This window comes from Ornithorhynchus anatinus, chromosome 13 (assembly GCF_004115215.2).
Source record: "Ornithorhynchus anatinus isolate Pmale09 chromosome 13, mOrnAna1.pri.v4, whole genome shotgun sequence".
NCBI lineage: Eukaryota > Metazoa > Chordata > Mammalia > Monotremata > Ornithorhynchidae > Ornithorhynchus > Ornithorhynchus anatinus.
Window position 1 is genome coordinate 19,167,298 of NC_041740.1, and position 15,260 is coordinate 19,182,557.

The 15,260-nt window shown below is 41.5% G+C and overlaps 1 protein-coding gene across 1 annotated transcript in view; it reads left to right on the plus strand.

The window, feature by feature from the left end:
- NEBL (nebulette) overlaps positions 1 to 15,260 on the plus strand; it is a 95,451-nt gene that overhangs the window by 49,490 nt on the left and 30,701 nt on the right. The window contains 7 exon segments of the mRNA XM_029078185.1: positions 310 to 420; positions 4,743 to 4,853; positions 5,056 to 5,166; positions 6,020 to 6,130; positions 6,347 to 6,461; positions 9,112 to 9,218; positions 12,137 to 12,229. Coding sequence (XP_028934018.1) covers positions 310 to 420; positions 4,743 to 4,853; positions 5,056 to 5,166; positions 6,020 to 6,130; positions 6,347 to 6,461; positions 9,112 to 9,218; positions 12,137 to 12,229 — 759 coding nt within the window.

The window sequence follows — 15,260 nt, forward strand, 5'->3', positions numbered from 1 at the left end:
TTCCTTCTCATGATGTCGCTTTTCCCCGTGTTTCAATCTCTTTGGTTCTATGTTGGAGCTTCCTGGAGATTCAGGGATTAGAAGATTTGAGAGAAATCACCCCATCCAAGTCAGGGATCAGTCAGTCTATCAATCGTACTTATTGAAGGCTTACTAGGTGCAGATCACTATACTAAGCGCTCAGGGGAGTACAATATAATGGAGTTGGTAGACACGTTCCCCATCCACAACCAGCTGGCTGTTCAGAGTCTTGCTTTGTGTGTCTTCTCTGCATTGGTCTTATCACGGTTCATTTCTCTTTATTGACAGAAAGTTTATCGGGAGGATTTTGAAAAGGGGATCAAAGGGAGGATGTCACTGGATTTAGACAAGACGCCAGAATTCTTACACGCGAGGTACATGACCAACCTACTGAAAGAGGTAAGCTCTTCCCTGTCTTTGCTGACTCATCTTTGAAACATGAAGTCGATTATCTTTGCCTCTTTCCACTGGATGTGAAGGAAAGCGCACAGGCCTAGAGGTCAGGAGACCTGGGTTCTAATCCCAGTGCTGCCACTTGTCTGCAGGGTGACCTTCAGCAAGACACTTAACTTTTCTGTGCCTCAGTTCTCTTATCTGTTCCCTTATAAATAAGATTTCTTTTCTCCCTTTCCTTTAGATTGTGAGCCCCATGTGGTGCAGGAAGTGAGTCTGATCTGATGATCTTGTATCTAACCCAGTGATTATTATTATTATTATCAATGATAATATAATTCTTGTTAAGAGCTTAATGTGTGTCAAGCACTGGGGTAGATTCAACTCAGGCCACCCACTTCAGTCCTCTATTGACAACTTATTCACTGTGTCTCAGTCTCATCAGTCTCACCTCAGACATCTCACCACATTCTGACTCTGGCCTGAAATGCCCTCCCTTTTCATACCTGGCAGACAATTAAGCTCTCCACCTTCTTCAAAGCCTTATTGAAGAAACATCTCCAAGAGGCCTTCCCTGACTAAGCCCTCTTTCCTCTTCTCCCGTTCCCTTCTGATTCACCTTGACTAGCTTCATTTATTCACCACCCCAGTTCACACAGCAGCAAGGCGCAGTGGAGCATGGGTCTAGGAATCAGAAGGTCATGGGTTCTAATCCCGGCTCCACCACTTGTCTGCTGTTTGACCTTGGGTAGGTCACTTCACTTCTCTGAGCCTCAGTTACCTCATCTGTAAAATAAGGATTGAAACTGTAAGCCCCTGTGGGACAGGGACTGTCCAAACCGATTTGCTTGTATCCTCCCCAGTTCTTAGTTCAGTGCTTGGCACATAGTATGCGCTTAACAAATACTCTTATTAGTATTTATATTAATGTCTGTCTCCTCCTCTAGACTGTAAGCTCATTAAGGGCAGGGAATGTGTCTGTTATATTGCTATTTGTACTCTCCCAAGTGCTTAGTACAGTGCCCTGCACACAGTAAACTCAAAAAATATGACTGATTAATTCAAGATCATCAGGTCCCACATGGGGCTCACAGTCTACGTAGGAGGGAGACCAGGTATTGGAATGCCCATTTGACAGACGAGAGAATTGAGGCATAGAGAAGTGAAGTGACTTGCCCCGGGCCCCACAGTCAGTAAAACAGGATTAGAGCCCAGGTCCTCTGACTCCCAGGTCCATGCTCTTTCGCCTGGGTCACGCTGCTGTCCATTTTGGATGGTACATCAGCTGTCCCATTTTTGCATCCTTTCTGCCATCTCTTGCTTTGTCTCTTTCCTCTCCTTCCACCTCTCTTTCCTCATGTGAATCTTCTTGGCCCCAGGACCATTCTCCTTCTCCAGCTCTCTCCGGTCATGGTTCCCTGTAAATGCTACTGTGAGGGTTCCTTTCCCTTTCTTTTTTTTTCAACTTCTTTCCACTTGATTTCACTTTCCTTTACACACCACCTGTATCCCACCCTCCATTTAGTTTAAATTGCTTTATTTCCCCTGGGAATGCACTTCTATAACAGGTCCAGAGCAGCTCCTCCACATGGATCCTAGTCTTGGACAGGCTACCTCTGTCTGCTGCTTTCAATCTGTGGCTTAAATTAGGGGTTCCCCCTACAACCCCCCAACTCCCCGGGGGCCCAGGTGTTGCCGTCTTTGAGGTAAGCCTCCTGGCACTCACTGTTAGAAGATTCCATGTGACTGCCCCTGCTGGGAGATAGCCTGAAGCAGTGGTTTACCTCACTTTCCAACAGCCCTTGCTCCTCACCTTTCATTAGGCCCTCAGGAGGAAGGAGGGCAAGACTCTGGAAGAAGTTCTGACCCAATTTTGCTTCACAAAAAGTCTGGAGGTTCGGAGAGAACACAGAAATCCCACCCTGCTGGACTTCCAGTTGCAGTTTCACCCGGCAGGCTTTCCAAGCCTCTTCCATTTCCTGTTGTTCTACTGGGAAAGGTGGTGACTAGATACGCTTTCAAAAAGAAACACCTTTATTACTTCGGCTTCTGTAGCCCACTCTGGGTAGGACTTATGGTATCAGGGAGGATGTTATGCAGACCAGAATGCTCCAAGACGAAATTCAGATTCTCAGTTAAATTAGTTTCAGCTCTGTGGCTCTAGTTAGATGCAGATCGGGTAACCACTGAAATTCCACCCTGAAAGGGAAAGAATTTTATGGTTTGCAGTTTTATTTAGAAATCAAGCATTTTCTTTTCCTTCTACTAGTCCTTTCTTCTTTTTATATGGGAAGAATACCTGCTAATATTTCTTTTGAGAGTCATGGGTGAAAATAGCCTAGGTCTTTTAGAAAGATGGGCAATTTATTTGGCTTTTTTTTTTTTACACTTTTGTCTCTTATACTGTGGCTTAGAATCTGTAAAAGCAGTTGGAGATGAAAAAGACGTGCCTCCAATATTTCTGTTTTGGTGGGAAAAGTTTCAATCCCCTAAGCATGTGCTATTGTTAAAATGTGTCATCTTTTTGGAATCCCCTTCTTCTCTGGCTTCTCTGGCTTCCATTTTAGTAATATTATCTCAGTTAATAGATTTTGACTCCGGCAGTGGTGTCCTTGCCTATATTAAAGCCCAAATTATTTGCGGAGAAAAATAAAGCTGTCATTATTTAAGTGCACTGAATGCATTAGCCCAGATGATATACACAGCATGCAGTTTTCTTTCATTTGAAGCCCTACATCTTTTTTTTTTTATTGCCAGCTTTGGAAAGATCACAAAAATATTTTCTTTGAGGAGCTAAGAAGATGATTTTTTTGTGTCTGTATAATTCTTGATGAATGGATTTTCTTTCAAGTTTTAAACAACCAAAGTTAAGCACAAGAGGTTTGACCTCAAGCGCTCTTTTCAAGAGGGAATTTTACTGACAGAGAGCTGGGTCAAGTTCTTTTTATCCACAGCTAAAGTTTCTCAATCCTACCCGACTAAATTGTAAGTTTTTTCAGAGAAGGGATAGAATCTGTTATGTTTTCTGTGTGTTTCTCAAAGGTCTAATACAGTGCTCAGTAGGCTCTTCATACAGCAGTCACATAACAGAGTGCTCTGCCCACATCACAGATTTAACACATTCTGCCAATTTTGATACTGACATTTCATCCATTTTTAGAAAATGAATGATACTACCTGTTGGGTGAATCAGTAGAAGGCTCAGCATTATACAATTTGATACAATTTAAACATACCAATTGATACATTGATACAATTCTGGGAGATAGCATGGCCAACTGCAAAGAACAAAGGATCGAGAATCAGGAGACCTGGGTTCTAGTGTCGGTTGCTGTATGACGTTGGACTGTCACTTTCTGTGCCTCCATTTTCTCATCTATAAAATGGGGATAAAATACCTGTTCTCCCTCCATCTTCGACTGTGAGCCTTGTGTGGGACAGGGCCTGTTTCTGACCCGATGATATCGTATCTACCCCAGCACTTAGTCCCCTGCTTGGCACACAGTAAGCACTTAGTTAAATACCCTTATCATTGTTATTGTTGTTATTAAATGTATTCCTGATGGGCCACCCTCACAAGTGGATCCAAAGTACACAGGAGAGAGGTCATTGTAGGCGGAGAATGTGTCTACCACATCTGTTTTATTACATGGGAGGAAACACAGAAGGGACCCAACAATCCAGACCTGTATTGGATTGTGGTCAATATGGAAGGCATCAATTATTAGAGCAGAATTAATTTAGTCATATTATTAGTGTTCTTGTCAGAAATGGAGTAAAATTGGCTTTGTTCCAACAAATTCTACAAGACAGCAAGAGATAAAAGTCTTCATAGGTTTGCAGAAATAATGTAAAATAAGCAGGCATTTAAAATATTTAAAGAGTTGAAATGCTCAAACAATACGATCATGTAGTTAAGGGCAGTGCATGAAATACAAAGTGTATCACACCATTTGACTTTGTAATTTTCCATTCTCTTTCAACTATGTTCTTTAGGCAACTCACATTTTATAGCGATTTTTCCAAGAAGCACTTCAAATAATTAACGAGGTCTATCTTTCAAAAATCTTGCCCACAATGTCTTTGTTACTAAACTAGTACAGATATGGTTGGAAGGAAGAATGAAAGGGAGATAAAACACAATTCTGGAAGATATACTGGACTTGATTAAAGTGAAAAATGAACAAAGACTAATTTTCTTCAGCGAAAGTTATTCATTACATAAAATATCTGCCTGCAATGTACACACTATGGAAATTTTACATAATAGTTCATCAGCAAAAGGGCTAGATGATAGTCTTTGAAACTGTGCACTTTTTTTCTTGCAGAAAGAATATAAAAAAGATCTTGAAAATGAAATCAAAGGGAAAGGAATGGAACTCAGTTCGGAAAACCTGGACATCCAGAGGGCAAAGAGAGCATCCGAAATGGCTAGTGAGGTTAGTATAACGTAAAATGCTTCATTTCCCTTTCTTTATTTTGAGTTTGTTATGGGAACATTTTTCACAGAAACATATTTACATAGCTCGGATTGGAACCCACATCTCCTGGCCACCAGGGTTGCAATCTTCCAAGAAGCTGCTTCCATATTGAATTGCTGATTATTATATATCCAAGTGTTGGAAATGTTATCATTCACAGAAGGAGTACAGGAGAGACCTGGAGACTGAAATTAAGGGGAAAGGGATTCAGATTGGAACTGATTGCCTCGACATCCAGCGAGCCAAGAAAGCCTCTGACATCACAAACCAGGTGAAAAGAGTGAGCGGGGAGGTGGAGAAGTTTAAAAAATGAGGTGGAGAGAATTCCAAACAAATTCTGTCCATTTCTCCTTAGTCTAATTGATTTTTAGGCATTTGCATCTTATTTTCAGTACCTGGAAAATTTAATTCTGGAAAAGGCTTTGTTATCTGCCTGGTTGGGGAAATAGGAATCCATTGCCTGTTTGTTAAAAACTGAGTTGAGGATTACCTTGGCTAAGCAGAAGGGGGTGGGCATGATCTCAACCTGAGAAGCTTAGCATGTGGGTTGTCATCCCAGTTGGATAATCATTAATCCAGGGAAGGTCTGTCTACAAGGAGTAGTTAACAGTGGGGAGAAGTTCTCAATAACAACAAAGTAAGTAGATGTGATCCCTGCACACAAGAATTTAGAAGTTGGAAGAAGCATGGCCTAGTGGATTGAGCACAGGTCTGGGAGTCAGAGGACCTGGGTTCTAATCCCATCTTGCCACTTGTCTGCTGTGTGACTTTGGGCAAGTCCCTTCACTTCTCTGTGCCTCAGTTTCCTCATCTGTAAAATGGGGATTAAGACAGTGAGCACCCTGTGGGATTGGGGCTATATCCAACCCTATTTGCTTGTACCTACCCCAATGCTTAGTACAGTGCTTAGCACCTAGTAAGAGCTTAACAAATACTGTAGTTGTTACTTATTATTATTATTATTATTAATATTAAGTAACACTTAATGTAGACAACTAGAGTTCAGTGGAATTCCTCCAGACATGGCATCAAGAGAGAATCCTTGGATTTTCTGATCAAATCCAGGGAATTCAAATTTGGTTTCTGCAACTCACCATCCTGCTGCCCATTTTGCTTCTTCCCAGAGAGAATACCAACGCGATCTGGAGACAGAAATCAAAGGCAGAGGAATGCAAGCTGGTCCTGAGACTATTGAAATTCAGCGAGCTAAGAGAGCGTCTGAGATTGCCAGCCAGGTAATGTGCAATCCAATGAGCATTTTGAAGAATTATTTCACTCTGGAATTAAGGTGAACTTTTTTCAGTGGCCTCTAGAGTTGCAACCTCTGGTGGCCAGCTTCCTGGTCCTTGGAAGCCAACTACCCTGGCCAGAAAATCTTGGAGGCCAGATGCGCAAACTCTAAAGGAGTTGCAGTCAAGATCTTAAACTTTTCTGCCATTCTCTCTTCTCAGAAAGAGTACAAAAAAGCTCTGGAAACTGAAATTAGAGGCAAAGGAATGCAAGTGGGCACAGATATTCCTGATATGCAGCGGGCGAAGAGAGCCTCCGAAATCTTCAGTCAGGTCAGTAGGTGATGAGTGTCTTCAGAATTCATTCATTCATTCAGCATTTATTTAGTGTTTAAAGTGGGCAAAACACTACATTAGGTCTACAGGAGGAAGGGTTTTAATGCCCAGAGCTTCACAGCTGATTCTACAAATCGACCTAGTTGTCTTTGTAGACTGATGCGGGGAACATATCTTCCAAGTCTGTGGTATTGTACTCTCCCAAGCGTTTAGTATAGTGCTCTGCATAGAGTAAGCACACTATAAATACCATTAATTGATTGTTTGAAGCTCTTGATTAATGGGGGGGGGAATGGTGTAAATTTGCTGTCTTAATCTAGCAGAGAGCTGAGTAGCATTGGATTTGTTTTCCACCCCAAGAACAGTCAGCTTTAAAGGAAAGTTCGTCAGTTCTAAATCCAGATTGTAACGGACATATATCAGTTATTCGCTGAAAGAGGAGGAAATGGTTTCTGTTCCTCGAATATTTTCCATTTGTGACTCACTTTATGTTTCCTTGTCATATTTTGATTAATTAATCAATCAATCATGGTGTTTTTTTGAAGGGCAAGTGGGTGCAGAACAGTGTATTAAGTGCTTGGATGATAACAATAGAATAAAAAGACATGACCCCAATGCTTTCGAGGCTAGCAATCTTATTTACAACTTAATGGGCATTTTGATGTCCAAACACAGCTCCTGTTGAATGTCATTTTGTTATGGTATTTGTTATGGTATTTGTTATGTGCTTGCTATGAACTAAGCACTACTAAGGGCTGAGGTAGATACAAGATGATCAGGTCTCTGAGCGTGACCTAGTGGATAGAGCACACACATAGGAGTGAAAAGCAGCGTGGCTCAGTGGAAAGAGCACGGGCTTTGGAGTCAGAGGTCATGAGTTGAATCCCAGCTCTGCCACTTGTCGGCTGTGTGACTGTGGGCAGTCACTTAACTTCTCTGTGCCTCATTCCCATCTGTAAAATGGGGATTAAGACTGTGAGCCCCACGTGGGACAACCTGATTCCCCTATGTCTACCCCAGCGCTTAGAACAGTGCTCGGCACATAGTAAGCGCTTAACAAATACCAACATTATTAGAAGTAGCTGGGAATTATGCTGGCTCTGCCATTTATCTGCCACGTGACCTTGGGCAGGTCACTTCACTTCTCCAGCCCTCAGTTACCTCATCTGTAAAGTGGGGGTTAAGACTATGAGCTCAATATGGGATATGGACCATGTCCAACCTGATTATCCTGGATCTACCTGAGCACTTAGAACAGTGCCTGGCACGTAATAAGCACTTAGCAAATAGAAATTTGTCAGAGAAGCACAGCGTGGCTCAGTGGAAAGAGCACGGGCTTGGGAGTCAGAGGTCATGGGTTCGAATCCTGGCTCCGTCACTTATCAGTTGTGTGACTGTGGGCAAGTCAGCGTGGCTCAGTGGAAAGAGCATGGGCTTTGGAGTCAGGGCTCATGAGTTCGAATCCCAGCTCTGCCACTTGTCGGCTGTGTGACTGTGGGCAAGTCACTTAACTTCTCTGTGCCTCAGTTCCCTCATCTGTAAAATGGGGATTAAGACTGTGAGCCCCACGTGGGACAACCTAATTCCCCTGTGTCTACCCCAGCGCTTAGAACAGTGCTCAGCACATAGTAAGCGCTTAACAAATACCAACATTATTATTATTAAATCACTTAACTTCTCTGTGCCTCAGTTACCTCATCTGTAAAATGGGGATTAAGATGGTGAGCCTCAAGAGGGACAACCTGATTACCCTGTATCTATCCAGCACTTAGAACGTGCTCTGCACATAGTAAGCCTTAAAATCCACATTATTATTACCATTATTAAATACCATAAAAAAAAGAATGCAGTCACTGTGCCACATGGAGCTCACAGTATATTTAGGAGAGAGGAACGGATATTGAATCCCTGTTTTCCAGATAAGGGAACCGAGGCTCAGAGAAGTAAAGTATTTAGATAATAGTTATTGAGCAGTTAGGTGTGAAACTTCAAGACTGTGAACTCTCTGTGGGCAGGGAATGTGTCAGTTATAGTGTTGTCGTGTACTCTCCCAAGCTTAGAGCAGTGCCCTGCACACAGTAAGCATCTAATACGATCAAAAAGGTTTGCAGTGTTATCTGAAGCCATGACCTGTCCTGTTAGATGCATAATGTACTTTAAGTAGCGTAGGGAAACAGTGAACATGTGTTGCACACGCAAAGTCTTGGTTAAGTCAGGAGTGTCCAGAATTCATCATTGCTGTCAGTGGCCACTCTATCTGCAAACCCGGACATGAGAAAAGGGTATAAATTGGGCTAAGCCTCATCAGTAAAAGTCACAAAGAAGCTGCACCATTGAGGGGAAAGAAGAAAGAAACAGGAGTCAAAAGACCCAGGTTCTAATTGCTGTTCTGCCTCTTGCCTGCTGTGTCACTTTGGGGAAGTTGCTTAATGTATCTCTGTCCATTTCCTCACCAGTAAAATGAGGATTAAATACCAGTTCTCCCTTTGCCCGTAGACTGTGAGCCCCATTGGGACAGGGATGGTCTGGCCTGATTCTCCCCAGTGCTTAATACAGTGCTTCGCACGTAGTAAGTGCTTACAAATACCACAATAGTTATGGTGATTCATTGTCCAGAGATGACCCAGAATGTGTTCCTGTTGTCCTGACAGAATCAAAAAAATAAGATGAAGCAGAGAAGATGCTAGGAAACTATTCAACAGTAGTAGATACTCCAGAAATCCAGAGAATTAAGATAGCCCAGCAAAACATCAGCACAGTAAGTAAAAAAAAAGTCACCTTTCAAATACCCTGTGTTTTGTTTCATCCAAGGTACGAAGCTTTTTTGGTTTCCCTGTCGGGTAATTGTTTTCGTTAATTGGCTTGAATTTTCTGGCTAGGTCTAGTTAATCTTGCCAAGGACTACAGCATCTTTTTCAGGGTAAGTATGGCCCAATTGTTGGGAATCAGTCAATCAATCAATCAGTTGTATTGATGGAGTGCTTACTGTGTGCAGAAAACTGTACTAATCAATCACAGTGGTATTTATTGTGCACTTAAAGTACAGAGCACTGTAGGAAGTAGCATGGCCTAGGGGATAGAGCACAGGCCTGGAAGTCAGAAGGACCTGGGTTCTAATCCTGGATCTGCCACCTGTCTGCTGTGTGGCCTTGAGCAAGCCCCTTAACTTCTCTGTGTCTGTTATCTCATCCGCAAAATGGGGATTAAGACTGAGAGTCCCATGTGGGACAGGGACTGTGTCCAACCTGATTACCTTGTATCTACACCCTAATGCTTAGAACAGTGCTTGACACATAGTTAACGCTTAACAAATACCATCATCATCATCATTATTCTTCAGAGTTTGGGAAAGTACAATACAACAGAATTAATGATTACATTCCTTGCCTGTAATGAGCTTACAGTCTAAGAGGAGGAGACAGACATTAATATAAATAAATAATAGTGTAGCTGTCAGTCAGCCACAGTTATTTTTTACTGAGGAATTTAAATTTCTCCAATCAACGCTCAGGGAGTGATTTATACAGTAGTGTTACCAAGTTGGAAGTGCATTAAAATAGAAAAATCTCGGGGAGGTCACACTCTCTTCTTCAAATAAGATTAGAATGACACTAATAAAAGTAACATAGAATTTCTTGATTTTCCATTTAATTCAATGTTAGTTCTCCACAATATACCTAAATGAATGTTCATAAAAACATTATTAAATTTAACATTCAATCTCCTCTATTTTTATGTCGGTAATAAATTGTGGAGTGTTTAATTGTCAAATTTGGCAATTATTTTCCCTGGAATCAAACTGAAATCTGCTGATGAAAACTGCATCAAACAATTTATTGATTGATAAGCTGTTTCTGCTTTGCAGAAGTTTAGGTGTGATTTTACAGCTAGTTTCAGAAATATTGTTTTCATAAGAATTGGCGATATATTAATTAGGATTACCAGTTACAGGAAAAATATGAATTCAAATGATCAATCAATAGCATTTTTTGAGTGCTTACTCTGTGCAAAGTACTGTACTAAGCACTTGGGAGAGTACAGGAGAGTTTGTAGACATAAAGCCTGCCTTTAAGGAGTTTTACAATCTAGGCTGGTTGCAGAAACTAAAATAACTGCAGGCGGGGAAGCACTGAGTTTAAAAATATGTGCACACGTCCTCTTCGTGGGAGAGAGTAGGGTGAATACCTATATCCTAAATGCTTAGGGGGTGAGAATTCAAGTGCATAAGTCATGAAGTAGAGAGAAAGTAGCGTGGGGAGATGAAAGATTATTTGGGGAAGGCTTCCTGGAGGAGGTGTGATTTCATAAGGGCTTTGAATTTGGGGAATGCTAGAAATCAAACTAGAATTCCCTTTGCCCCAAACAAGTCACACGATAAGTGCATCTGTGAGTGCATTAAAGGAAGTAGCTTATTCATATTGCTTAGGCCATATTATTTGACTAAAGTACATACTGACTGAGATGCTTGAGAAGTGCCCAATATTAATCAATCAATTATTTGTATTTATTGAGCATTTACTGTGTGCTCTGCACTATACTAAGCACTTGGTAGAGTACATGTAGAGCAGAGGTCGTTAGACATGTTCCTGTCCACCAGGAGTTTACAGTCTAGAGGGAGTTTACAGTTCCACGTGGGAGGTAAGCAACTCCTCAGACTTTTGGGGATAAAAGTTTCAGTAATTATCATAAGACAGCTGTATTATATTTATTTTATGATATCCGTAAAATGGAAACTGTGAGTATCATTTGAGACAGTGACTGTGTGCCCCCTGATTAACTTGGAACTACCCCAGCACTTAATACAGTGCCTGGCACATAGTAAGTGCTTAACAAATGTCATTTTAAAAATAAAAATCTTAGCTTCTCCCATCCCTTTTGTGTCATTCTTACATTTTGGCATACAAACCACAGCCTAATGAATTTATCCAGAATCTATTTATATTTAATCTCTGCCTCCCCCTCTAGACTGTAAATTCACTGTGGGCAGGGAATGTGTCTACCAACTCTGCTCTATTGTATTCTTCCAAGTGCTTGGTACGGTGCTCTGCACACAGTGCTCAATGGATATGATTGATTGATTCATATTGGGCCCTCTCAAGCACCCTAGTCATTATATACTCTAATCAAATAATATAGGTCTAAGCAATTCCTTCGATGAATGTGAATCAACTACTTCCTTTGATTCACTCACAAATGCACTTATCATGTGAAAAGGGAGTTCTAGTTTGATTACAGTCCTCTAGACTGTAAGCTCATTGTGGACAGGGAATGTGTCTGCTAATTCTGTTGTCTTGTGCTCGCCCAGCGCTTAGTTTATTACTCTGTACATAGTAAGCCCTCGATAAATACAGTTGATGGATTTCTAGCTTTCTTTAAGGAAATGAGCTGAATTTCCACGATTCCAAGTAGTAAGATCCCAGTCAGAGGATGGAACAAGGGAGAAATTTATAAACTTCAGGATAAACTTTGGCTATAAACATTGAGCTGCCTATCATCAGGCCGGGCAATGGGATGGATGGCTGGAAAAATGAAAAATCCTACATTCTTACTTAGAATTTATATTCCCAGCCTTGTGAAAATTGGCCTTCTGCCTAGACACTTTTTTAAATGAGATTTGGTTCCAGGGCTTCTGGTCTTAATTGAATCATAATTATTGTTTCTTCTCTTACATTGAAGGTGTTTTATAAGAAAGGAGTAGGAGCTGGCACAGCAGTGAAAGAGACTCCAGAGATTGAGCGGGCAAAGAAAAATCAGCAGAATATTAGCTCAGTAAGTTCTCCACCCCATGAATTATCCTTTCCCAGAGCAAACAGAAGCCAGGTAACTGTTTTGCATTTGTTGGTTAAATATAAATCCTGCTCCTGCCCTGTGCATTATTTCATGAGATTTCATCAGATTACAAAGCCCTCCAATTCCATCTGAGCTTTGGAATGCAAACTTCCCCACCACTTAATTATTTCAGAGACACTAAGGACAAGGTCACTGAAATAGTCTTGTAATGGTTATCAGCAAATGGATTTCACCTTTCAGAACAGAATATTTTGCATGTCTTAGGCCGACTTCCGAGTTCCTCTTTTTTTATGGTACTTGTTAAGCCAAGTGCCAGACACTGCACTAAGAGCTAGGGTAGATACAAGATGATCAGATCAAACCCAATCCCTGTCTGACATGGGGCTCACAGTCTTAAGTCAGCGGGAGAAGAATTGAATCCCTTTTACAGGTGAGGTAACTGAGCACTTCATTACTTAGGTTAAAAAAAATTCTCCAGCATATGAATTAAGGGGCTGGATATTTATTTGGCAACTTTTGAAATAGTTCTGGTTATTTTAGTGGCCCAGTTCCCCTCTCCACACTACTTCCATCTCTCGTTCTCCAGAACTATAGGCATCCTCTTCCAATCACGAGATTTGACAGGTTGCCTTTCTGCTTCTCTCTTTTCAGCACTTTGCTTTTCCACCATTTTCCAGCCTTCTCTTAAGACCTGACTCATTAAGTTAGTCAACATTCTGTCATCCATAATTTTGTTCATTTGTATTGATTCATTTGTTCCTTTGAGACAGTATGGCCTAGTGGAGAAGAGCATAGGCCTGGGAGTCAGAGGACTGGCTTCTAATCCCAGTTCTGCCACGTACCTGCTTGTGTGACCTTGGCAAGTCACTTTACTTCCCCTGTTCCTCAGTTTCCCTCATCTGCAAAATGAAGATTTCTTCCTCCTTCTTATACTGTGAGAACTATATGGGACCTTAATTATCTTGTATCTACCTCAGTGGTTGGACACATGGCAAATGCTTAGCAAATACCATTATTATTATTTATTGTTACTATTATTACCACCTAGTCTCTCAGCGTGGACATACCCAGCTATGTCTACTGTCTTTCCCTTTGGAGTCTATGATCCTTGTAAGGCTACAGAATTTGTGTCTGATATTACAGTGTGGACACTGAATATTAATTGAAGACAGTTATGTACTTTTGAGCCATTTCACCCCCAAAAGACCCCTTAAATCCACCCCTTAAGCAGTGTTCAGAGAGTTTAAAGAGATTCAGTGAGATTTATATTTGGAGATTTAATGCTTTTACTGTGACACCCTCCCTTTTTCTAACCCATCTTTCTAATTCAGTCATCCATTCAGGACAGGTTCCTGACGGTACAAGGGAAGCAGCATGGCGTAGTGGAAAGAGCCTGTGTCTTGGGAATCAGAGAATCTGAGTTCTAATCCCAGCTCTGCCACTTGTCTGCTGCATGACCTTGGGCAAGTCATTTTGCTTCTCTGGCAAAATGTGTCCCCTTTTCGTAAAATGGGGATTCAACAGTGTTCTTCGTTTCTACTGAAATGTGGGCCCCTGTGGGACAGGGACTGTGTCTACCCTGATAAGCTTGTATCTATCCCAAACAAGGCACCATTAAAAAACACAAAAGTGACCACGCTCAGGCAAGTGTCATGGCATAGTGAGTATAAACAGTTCCAGTGAGAGGGAAACACAAGGGCTCTGGAATCCTTGAGTAATGAATGATCCATGGCAACCATAGTGGTATTATTGAGCATCTTCTTTTTTTAAAATAACTGTATTTGTTAAGTGCTTGGTATGTGCCAGGCACTGAACTAAGTGCTGGATTGAGTATAGACTTATCAGGTTGTGCGCTTTTCCATATCCCACATGGGGCTCATAGTTTTTAATCCCTATTTTGCAGATGATGTAACTGAGGCTTGGAGAAGTTCAGTAACTTGCCCAAGGTCACACAATACAGATGTGGCATGCCAGGGATTAGAATTTATGTCCTTCTGACTCCCAGGCCCTTGCTTTTTCCACTAAGCCATGTTGCTCCTCCCAGTTTGGGCCCATTTTTAAGACCACAGTCAAACCAGTGGAATTTACTGAATGCTTACTTTGTGCAGAGCAGTGTTCTAAGAGCTTGATAAAGTACACTTGCAGTTGTTAGATACAGTCCCTGTCCACAAGAAGCTGACCAAATTAGAGTCAGTACTATAGTAAAAAGAATGAATTTTGCCTCTTTTCAGTTTTCAGGTTTGTGATCTCCCTCTTCCTTTCCCTTGCCCCAAGTTATATTCATGGCAAATTCTAGGTCTGTTTTGACTTTGTTTTTTGTATTCCTTATTCCTCTGTCTCTCTATCCTGCCTCCTTCTCTCCCCACCTTGCTAGGAATATTGGAAATGTATTTGGGTGAACAAAACAAATTCTGTTTTCCTGGAGACAACTATACAAAGACAAATCATTTTCATCCAACCCAAGGTTGGCCAGCATTCTAAATGCTTTGCATCATCCTATTGCTCCCAAACTAGGGTGACCTTGGATTTAAGGTTCACCATTCACCTTCCCTCAGCTGCTAATTTGGTACTTCAAAATGGAAAAAAAAAGATTTTACTAAGCACATCACATTTACTCCTAACCATTTCTACTTGCATTTTCAAGGACTCTTACGTGTCTGCTATTCTAATGTACCCAAGCAGCGTGGCTCAGTGGAAAGAGCATGGGCTTTGGAGTCAGAGGTCATGAGTTCGAATCCCAGCTCTGCCACTTGTCAGCTGTGTGACTCTGGGCAAGTCACTTCACTTCTCTGTGCTCAGTTACCTCATCTGTAAAATGGGGATTAAGACTGTGAGCCCCATTGTGGGACAACCTGATTCCCCTGTGTCTACCCCAGCGCTTAGAACAGTGCTCTGCACATAGTAAGCGCTTAACAAATACCAACATTATTATTATTATTATTATTGTCTCACAATGTGTGTGCATGTGCACACATACACACACACCCCCTCTCCTCCATCTCTTGTCCCA